Source organism: Lethenteron reissneri, chromosome 21 (genome assembly GCF_015708825.2).
Source record: "Lethenteron reissneri isolate LAM-NWPU_2019-01 chromosome 21, ASM1570882v1, whole genome shotgun sequence".
Taxonomy (NCBI): domain Eukaryota; kingdom Metazoa; phylum Chordata; class Hyperoartia; order Petromyzontiformes; family Petromyzontidae; genus Lethenteron; species Lethenteron reissneri.
In genome coordinates, this window is record NC_083799.1 from 2,910,975 (window position 1) to 2,920,931 (window position 9,957).

At 45.8% G+C, this 9,957-nt stretch overlaps 1 protein-coding gene across 4 annotated transcripts; it reads left to right on the plus strand.

Moving 5' to 3' along the window:
* Nucleotides 1-354: 354 nt before the first annotated feature.
* Nucleotides 355-8,360, plus strand: LOC133345047 (lariat debranching enzyme-like). 4 transcript variants are annotated; one of them, XM_061555440.1, is made up of 9 exons: nucleotides 357-616; nucleotides 4,025-4,227; nucleotides 4,377-4,501; nucleotides 4,668-4,748; nucleotides 4,867-4,952; nucleotides 5,605-5,829; nucleotides 6,000-6,080; nucleotides 6,214-6,359; nucleotides 6,510-8,360. In XM_061555440.1, the coding sequence occupies exons 2-9, from the start codon at nucleotides 4,031-4,033 to the stop codon at nucleotides 6,925-6,927; spliced, it is 1,359 nt and encodes a 452-aa protein (XP_061411424.1). In that variant the 5' UTR covers nucleotides 357-616; nucleotides 4,025-4,030; the 3' UTR covers nucleotides 6,928-8,360. The 4 variants fall into 4 exon arrangements, with proteins under 4 accessions (XP_061411423.1, XP_061411424.1, XP_061411425.1 ...); XM_061555441.1 differs by having other exon boundaries at nucleotides 6,003-6,080; XM_061555442.1 differs by having other exon boundaries at nucleotides 5,605-5,712.
* The last annotated feature ends 1,597 nt before the right edge of the window (nucleotides 8,361-9,957 follow it).

The window sequence follows — 9,957 nt, forward strand, 5'->3', positions numbered from 1 at the left end:
CATGAATCGCATGAGAACATCAACAAGCCGATGTGCACATCTTCTTCGTGACTGGAAAATTAAATGCAAGCTACAGTGCGACTATGGGCATGCAACCCACACTATGGACCATATAGACCAACTACTGTTGTCTACGCTCATTGAAAGGAGAAATAGCCAAACTATATCAACTCTCTCCTGAGGCACTGACAATGACCGCTTGGGTTAGTGCTGCCCTCTTGTGTGAAACCGCACATTCGGCACCTTTGCTATCAGTCCATAACACGGCACACCCGAATTCAATGCCATTGTTTTACAATTGCATTTTTTACTGCAGAGAGCCCACCCTGCAGTGCATTGGGCCAAACCAGTTGCAGAGAAAAGCGGTCTACATTTTCGCGACGTGACACTGCACAATTAATGTTAAACTACCGATCTAACAATATTAACAATTGCCCGCGTCACGCTCGCAGTCGTGGCCACACGTGCAGCGGTGGAGAGTGGGAGAACTGGAAGGGTTTGTGCGAGTTGCTGAGTGGCTGAGTGATTAGCCTCCCCACGGCTTCCCTGTGTGCTGGGTTGGGGTGGCCCTCGCCCCGAGTCTCTCGCATTGCAGCTCGCCGACTCGGACACGGAGGTAATCGCAACATCCTCTGTTCCCCATCTGCATTCGTGCCCTATAAGCTCGCGTGGTGGTGGTGGTGGCGGCGGTGATGTTGTCGTCTAACCGCTCGCACCGTTCTAATGCTGGCACGTATGGGGGGGCAGGCAGTGCGCTTTTATGCGATGGGGCTCTTTGGCTCTGAACGATGCCGCTGAAATGCGCTGCTCTGGCCGAGGGGTTATTATGGCTCGGGTTAATCGACTGCTGGATGAAGGCCTCTCCATGCCATGTCCGGGCGTAGGAGGGGGGTGGCTTAACCATACTTCGTAATCCATAAGAGGTTTTGTTGTTAGATCGCGTAAATATTAATGTGTCGTTAAACGCGCCACCGCCCGACGCAGCCAATTCGTAAGGTGTGTCACGTAAACAGAACGTGCCAATTCGTCACTAGTTCAGCGCACCGGTGTGTTGGAGAGCAAAACCCACAACATGTGCAATGCGTATTCTTGGGTCTTTCGGTAAAGTCGCGTCGATAGGTTCAAAGAAAATAACAAAATAACAATTGGAGTTCGACGTTTCGCCGGTAATTACAACGCGCGTCGTCGGGCGTACAGGCCGGCGCTTGATCCACTCGGTCAGCGAGGACTGGCCAAGAGAAGCCTCGGAGCAATGATAGAATGGAACACCGATTGAAATCGTGTAAGAACACTGTTGTCGGCCAGGGCAATCGACTTCGGCTGGCAGGGTTTGATCGTGCCGCAGCATGCTTCATCGTTGCACTTGCAACTCCACACCCCGCGCGTGTGTGTGTTGCGGCTTTAATGCTGTAAGCGCGTTTCTGCCATTCGTGGTGTTTTCACGATAACAAGCTGTCTCATAAATTGCTGTTCCAGAAATGCTGTGCGTTGCGAAATTAACCGGGATTTGTGTCGAGTTATAGAAGGTGGGGGGAGGGGGGATTACCGTTCGAGATTTACAATGGATGGGAGTTTAGGGGTTTGTTCAAAGGGGAGGGAATCCTTCCGCAGTGATGTCAAACGCTGCTGCTGCCGCTGCTGCAGTGAGTCGCCGTGTGGCATCCCAGCCAAGTGCGGAATGCGTCTTGCAGCAAGCGGCAGCAAGCGGCAGGGTGCTTCGTGCAAAGAGCCCCGTGCGGCAGACCGACGAATGGGTTCACGTGTTATGCACACGGGGACAATGATGATTAAACACGCCCACGATGTACACGGCACATCCGAAGGAAACATCTGAAGCGAATACTTTGCACGCATTGACATCTGTAAACGACTGAAATATGTGCCACGACTGAAGAGACGGCGGTGCTAAATATATCGGATGAAATAGAGTAGAGTACAGTACAGTACTCAATTCGACAAATTTGTCAGACGGGGCCCTCTTGAAAACGAGTCTGAATGCAGTCAACAATGCTTGACTCAGGGAGGAGGACGCCCCTGCCATGCATAGTCCCATGGGATGTTGGCTATCAACAACAAGGCAACTCCTATGACTAATTGGGAATGGGACGCAAGCGTAGGATTGATCACCCTGTCGCTGGCCGCATTTGGGGAGGGTGTATAGTATGAAAGGCCGAAACACCCTAGGAACCAAAGGTTCACTACTGACGATGCGCTCCCAAAATTTCACCAGGCTCACTGTTCATGAACTCTTGGAAGTGCTTGCACAAAGGATAGTAACATCTCATCCTGTGTTCTTTGGAATATTTGAATGGTGAATTTAACACGGAGGCTTTCGCGACCAATATCCATAATAGAGGTTTTTGGGTTAGATCGCGTAAATATATAAATGTGTCGTTAAAACCCGCCACCACCCGACACAGCCAACTCGTAAGGGTTGTCACGTAAACAGAAGATGCCAATTCGTCACCAGTACAGCACTAACCGGTGTGTTGGAGAGCGAAGCCACAACATTTACAAACGAGTACGACGTTTCGCCTGTAATTACAACTAGCTTCATCAGGCGACAGCCAGATTTGTGAAGTGTTTCATTCCTTGTATAGAGGCGTAGGGTGGTCAACACATCTACGCCTCTATATAAGGAACGAAACAACACATCTACACCTCTATATAAGGAACGAAACACTTCACAAATCTGGCTGTCGCCTGATGAAGCTAGTTGTAATTACTGGCGAAATGTCGTACTCAGTTTGTAAATGTTGTGGCTTGGCTCTCCAACACACCAGTGTGCTGTACTAGTGACGAATTGGCATGTTCTATTTACGTGACAACCCTTACTAGTTGGCTGTGTCGGGTGGTGGCGGGGTTTAACGACACATTTATATATTTACACGATCTAACCCAAAAACCTCTTATGGATTCAATGGTTAACTTTCCTGTGTAAAGTAAAACTGATCCTTGTTTCTATATTTGTTACTCTATGTTATGTTTCATTTACTGTATAATATATTTTATAAGCGTTGCATGCAAATCTACAATAACAATGCTTCCCTTTTTTCTTGAACCGTAACACATCTCACAACACACCGCATGGGCAAGTACAGTACATTTTGTGTTCCGACTTACGAACGGGTCTCAGGAACGAATTGTGTCCGTAAGTCGATGACTGTCCGTGCAAGCATTAGGCCAGCGGTTGGGAACCTATGGCTCGCGAGCCATATATGGCTCTTCCAGTGACGGCATATGGCTCCCAGAAAATTTTGAGTTGAAAAAATAATAAATAAAAATCTGTTTGGAACTGATTTTAAAATACTTGTGATATTACTTAATAATACTGTGTCATTTTAAAGTGAATAGAAATTAGTTTTGAAGATAAATTTCACGGGTCACGCCTGCACGTAGCTCAACCTCACCACGTATGAACCAGACTACAAGGCCATCAGCAAAACTATGCAGCACCAGACGTCGCATTAAAAGTAGGACATATTTAATTTATTATACGTTAAAAACACTATATGGCTCTCAATGAAATATATTTAGAAATATTTGGCTTTTATGGCTCTCCCAGTCAAAAAGGTTCCCGACCCCTGCATTAGGCAAAGGAGCAGGGGTGTTCAGCAGAGGTCGCAACCGGGTACCCGATACCCTTACCCTACCCGATACGGGTACGGGTAGACCGTGAGTCACTGGTGAGTAACTGTTTGTCACTCATTTCCCAACGTCTTGTCTCTTCTCACAATTCAAGTTCCTAGAATCAACCCACCCGCGCCTGCAACATGGCTTCATCCCAGAGGTCGCAATCAGGTACCCGATACCCGTACCCTACCCGTACCCAGCCGGGTACCCAGCCGGGTACGGGTAGGGTACTGGTACGGCCGGGTACGGGTACCCGTTTGCGACCCTGGTGCGCCGGGTACGGGTAAGGAATCAAAACCCGTTTGCGACCTCTGGTGTTCAGATATGTCGATTATGGATTAATTTTGTGGTATAATTATTCTCGCTTTTGTGGTGTACTTGTGTGCACCAGAGAGCCATGAAGGTGGCGGTGGCAGGCTGCTGCCACGGGCAGCTCGACAAGGTGTTCGCCACGCTGGAGCACATGGAGCGCGTGGAGGGCGTGCACGTTGACCTGCTGCTCTGCTGTGGAGACTTCCAAGCGGCACGCGACGAGACCGACCTGCAGTGCATGGCCGTGCCAGCCAAGTACCGGCACATGCACAGCTTTCACAAGTAACTGTCAGAAGATGGCACGGGGGCCAGGAGGTTGCAGACCCATCTGCAGCATTTGTTTTGTATTTTCTGCCCCTAAAAAGCATGTGCTTTTCTGGGGCTCCTAGATTACTTCAACACGTACTGATATGTGCCCTCTTCTATCCTAGGTACTATTCTGGTGCACAAAAGGCCCCGGTGTTGACCATCTTCATTGGTGGTAACCATGAGGCCTCGAACCATTTACAAGAAATTCCATATGGTGGTTGGGTGGCACCAAACATTTACTACCTGGGTAAGAAACCACTTCTGTTTTGTCTTGAAATGTTTTATTAACATTTGTGTGCATATTGGGAAGCGTATCGGTGTTATATGGAAGGCATTTTAACTCTGTTATTGGATAAGTTTATAGTGTGTCCAGTGGTATGAGTTCAAGCTACTGTGGTGTGTTTTTTCTCCAGGATATGCTGGAATTGTTAAGTATGGCAGCCTGAGGATAGGGGGCCTCTCAGGAATTTACAATGTCCACAACTATTGCAAAGGTAATTATTGCTGTAATCTGTTATCACATTCAATAATTGGTTTTAAAATAATACTAATAATGAGCTGTTATAGATAGTCCCATACGCTGATTGTTGAATAATTCTAACCCTAACCCAGGTCATTATGAGTTCCCGCCATACAACAATGATACAGTCAGAAGTGTCTACCATGTGAGAAGTTGTGATGTTATCAAACTGAAGCAGGTGAGGAAAACACATTCTCATCTACATTTTTCAGCAGAGGGGCAAGCTTGAAGTTTGTTTCAAATTCCTTGCAGTAGTTTAGCAACTTATCTCAAACAAGAAAACTAAGAAAGCTATAAGTATCTGAACTGAGCCAATGTGAGTTTACGCACCAGGTATATGGTCAGCTGTAATATTTACTCGATTGAACCTTTTGTTTCAGTTAAAAAATGTTTTTAATAAATATGTGTGATTCGTAAAGAGGCACGTTTTAAAGCAGCGGTCCCCAACTTTTTTGGCACCATGGATCGGTTTCGTGGAAGACACTTTTTTCACTGACTTGTGTGGGGGGGGGGGGGGGGGTTCATCATTGGGTCTTTCACCCTTTTCAAAGAAGCTCTCCAGCGACGTTTGTTTTTTACTCATTTTGGCTCGGCGTTAGCTTGTGGTCTTACCAAAACTGACTGAGACAATTGCACAGTGCGGGAAAGAGACGTGGACGGAAGTGGTCAATAATAAAATAATGGGCGGGCCACGCGTGGACTCGCCGCTCACCTCCTGCTGTGCGGCCCGGGGGTTGGGGGACCCCTGTTTCAAAGAATATAAATGAATTTCTTAAATTACATACATTTCAAAAAAATAAACCCATGGCCGGTTAATCTTGGCCTTCTAGATTCAGCAGCCATTGGACGTGTTTCTCTCTCACGACTGGCCCCGTGGGATCTACAACTATGGGCAGCGCGAGGAGCTCCTGCGGCGCAAGCGCTTCCTACGAAATGAGGTGGAAGCAAACTCCCTCGGCAGCCCAGCCGGTGCCCAGCTGCTCCACCACCTGCGCCCCACCTTCTGGTTCTCAGCACACCTGCATGTCAAGTTCGCTGCACTTGTGCAGCACAACGTGAGGAAGTGGTCAATGCCTGACATGAAATAAGCTATGCAGTAGAGACCCAATGAACCTAGCCGACTACTGGGGCTCATTGTGCAAGCTTCCCAATTTAAAAATGTTATTTCCACTTGTTGAATTATTCTACTGCTCCAATGCCCCCTCTTATACCTGTGCTTGTGTAGCAGAGGTTTGGTGATGCCGAACCCAAGGTTACAAAATTCCTGGCCTTGGACAAGTGCCTACCTCAGAGAGATTTCCTGCAGGTTGGCAGAGCATGCTGTAACCAAAATACACGCCAAGCATGAGACATTCACAACTTTGCAAACAAAAAAATATAAAGTCACAAGCCAATCGGTTTTCATGACAAAGTTCTCTCGGATTGTTGTCTGCAATCAGGTTGTCGAGATGTTACACGACCCAGAGGTTCCTCTGCAGCTGGAGTATGATTCCGAGTGGCTCGCAATACTGAAGACCATGGACCACTTAATCAACGTGTCTCCTGAGATACATGCTCCTTCACTCAAGACAGAGAATCATCTGAGGTGTCTCTTCATTAATGTCACCGTAACTTATTGCCACTTTAGTACACTGCCAAACACTTCAGTGTTCTTATCTTAAGTAGTTTTTTTTTTATTACCATGTGATTTTCACTGTTTGTTAATCCTATGAATTTAATTGTTTTTCTCCAACAGACATAATTATACTTTGACAAAGGAAGCCATTGCCACGGCCCTCAGTTCCCTTGGTCGAGATCTTCGTGTGCCACAGAATTTTGCGAAGACAGTTCCTGACTATGGCCCTCACAAACCCAGAGCACAGGATCCCAAGCACGCTGTGAATCCTCAGACAACTGTGTTCTGTGCCGCACTGGGTATCAGAGATCCCAACGTAGTACTTAACCCGGAACTGAGTACAGTGCTTAAAGAGCCCCATACGGGCATTGTGGGAAAATCAGTGAACAATATGGAGATGCACGACCAGAAAAGTGAACTTGAAAGTCGTGATGGTAAAGTCTGTGAATGTGTTTGCCTTAAACAACAAAGTGGCATTATTTGCAGCACTAATGAAGATGCAAATGACATACTCGGAGAATCCCCACCAAGAGCATGACACGGTAAAATGTGGTTGTGGCAGAAATACATTATTAAACAAAGAAGAAATACATTTTAAAGTAGGCTGTGGATAATAAAATTTAGGATGGTGATGAAAGTGTGGAGGAAGTTGTTGATTATTATAATCTATGAATGTAAAGTGCAGTTCAAAACACACTCCCTGTGAGTCCATAGTATCTGCTGCTTTATTTGAAAATAAGAATGTGGGAACAATCACGATTTTTTGTCCTTTGTTAATAGACATCTGCCTTGACCGAAGAGACTTCTTGAAAATGGCAGAAATGCTGCATGATGCAAGATGTATGAGCAAAGACAGTCATGAGTATCTAACTTAACTCCGTAGATGGGTGGTGAGTTTCCAGAGAGAGCTGTGCAGGATTACAGAAGATATCTTAAGGAAAAAAAATACTGCTTACACAGATATCTGCAACAGCATGGCAATAAATCATGTTTTATAATAGAATTAAAGTAGAACCTGGAAATACAGTCGTCTCTCATACAGCATCTAAATATACGGAATTTTACTATAATGTAATTTATAATTTATGGGACGAATTTCATATACGTTGCGTTAAATTTGGATTCACGGAATTTTTGTTATCTCTAAATTGTGTTTTTCTTTGGGGGGTGGGGTGAACAATGGATAGTGTCGTTTGAGCGTGCATTTAATGCTTCAGCGGTCGTCTGGAAAGCTGTTCCAATATTGAGGAAGCCACTGAAGTTATGCAATTTTAAATCGAGATTGAAAACTAATTTCTTTAAAACTGCTTTTCAGCAGACACACATACATATGCTGCTCCACGTGGTTTGCGTGGCACGCTTTTCATCCTGTGCTAATTACCTGAGCTCGCCGTGCTGCCCAAGCTCGGTTTGGACAGCACGGCGTACTGTGCACCATTTCACAATTATTTCAATGTTCTTCAGTTCAAGTAAGCTAAGATGTCGTTTATGGAGGTCATGAAGTGAAAGTGATAGCAGAATTGCAAAAAAAGAGACCTTGGATGTAAGTCCTGTATAGTATTGTTTTTCCGCTATTTACGTTCAGTTGTTACTCGTATTATATAATACTTGATTTTACATTCAACGTGCTGAAAAATGTTTGCTACATTCTGAAGTGTGACTATATCTTGAAGCCTAATTTCTTTCCGTCAAAACGCATCTTCCAAATATATAATGGCAGTCGATGGGGAAACAGCGTTCGATATCCAGAATTTTTAATGCACTAGTGGCCACGGGAGGTAATGACAGGGGAGTCAGTTGTGAGTGCGAAGGGACTGGTGGCTACGGGAATGATCGTGGTCAGGTGACGGAAGAGGACGGTGGAGTCTGCCGGTGGGAGCGAGCGTCCAGAGTCGACTAGAATTATCGAGAAGGGGGGGTGTGGCCTCGGTCTATGTAAGGGAGATGCGCAGGAGACTCGGGGCTGTTGCAGTTGGGGTCTCCGCCTGATGTCAGGTGAACGTGTCCTCAATAAAATGCCATCTCAAGAGAAGTGTGTCAAATCTTGACTTAAAGCTTTCGTGACTGCAGGAATTCATATTCTTTGGGTCTTTCGGTAAAGCCAAGTAGATTTTTTTTGTTATTTTCTTTTAACCTATCTACGTGACTTTACCGAAAGACCCAAAGAATACAAGTGTCAAGTCATTACACAAGCGTAGCCGGACTGTTTAAATAGGTTCTTTACCAGTACCTCCGAAACATAGGACTTGCCACGGAGAAGGACAAGAAGATCAGCTGCGTAGGAATGACACACACCACCTTCGGGTGGAACACCGTCCTGACTTGGACATATGTCGCCACTCTTTCAACATAACTGGGGAAAAAAATCCTGGAACTCGTTGGCGAACAACAATGTTGGGGACATGTATCTGCACCACAGAGGCCGCAAGCGGTTCCCGGAGACGACCCAGCAGCACCACTACCGCAGGCGACTGGGGATGGGCAATAAATGCTGGTCCACCAGCGACGTGTACGTCCCAAAAACATAACTCGGAGGTACAACATCGTCACTGTGAATCTTTAAACATTTTGACGACTACCCGGTATAACAATATGACCTCTGTCTACCATGCATCATTTTCTAGCTATGTATACGAGAAAAGAATGAGGGTGGGAAAAACACCATCAGTCTTAAATATGCCAACAGTTTTTTGTTTTTGACTAAGACTTTGAACTTTCTGCAGGGGGCTCGGCTTCCTCCATTCCACTCGACGCTACGGGCCCGGAGAGGTGCATAGTGGGAAGATAAACTGAGAACTAGAGGGACAATGGATCAGAGAATAAACACAAGTTGGATGTCAAACATTGAATGTTAAGGGAAGGTAAAGTGGCCTTGAGGAAGGACGCATCTCTCGGAGGGGGGGGGGGGGTGTGAAGGCCGATGGAAAAGACCGGTTTGGGAATGGCAGCCAAAGGGACTGGAACGTGCCTGAGAAGACGAGCACCATTGGGATGGAGCGATGCGATCAGCTCATGTGCAGGAGTGAGATGCATAGTGACGTTTATAAGACCATCAGGGATTCCCGATGGGGGGAGGCCGTCATCCTGCAGTGGATTGAACATGGCAGATGCTTATTAAAATAACGTTAAGTGCAATCGTCGGGTATTTTGTGCGAGCAGCCATTGCAATCAAGTGCGATAGTGTGGATTTTGTTGAAGAACTGTATACATTTTTGCTGTACATGTGTAATGTCGACTATAGAACAATCGGCACCAAAAGTGAAACGCAGGTGCGGAATTGATCACAACCACGTGCATACGAATGCGGTGCTGAGAGGTAATTTCATAAATAAAGCGTAACTTCACCTGTGAAGTGGTCTTATCCGATTCACCTTGTGTTACCAAAGGGGTTAACCAAATAAGACACGCACCGTAATAAACAATGATAGTTGTATTATTTGGGTCTTTCGGTAAAGCCACGTAGATAGAACAAAAATAAAATTAATAAAAATAATAACAATATCACGACGTTTCGATTGCAACACAAGCAATTATCATCAAGTGAAAAATATAGCGGGAGAGCTGCTGA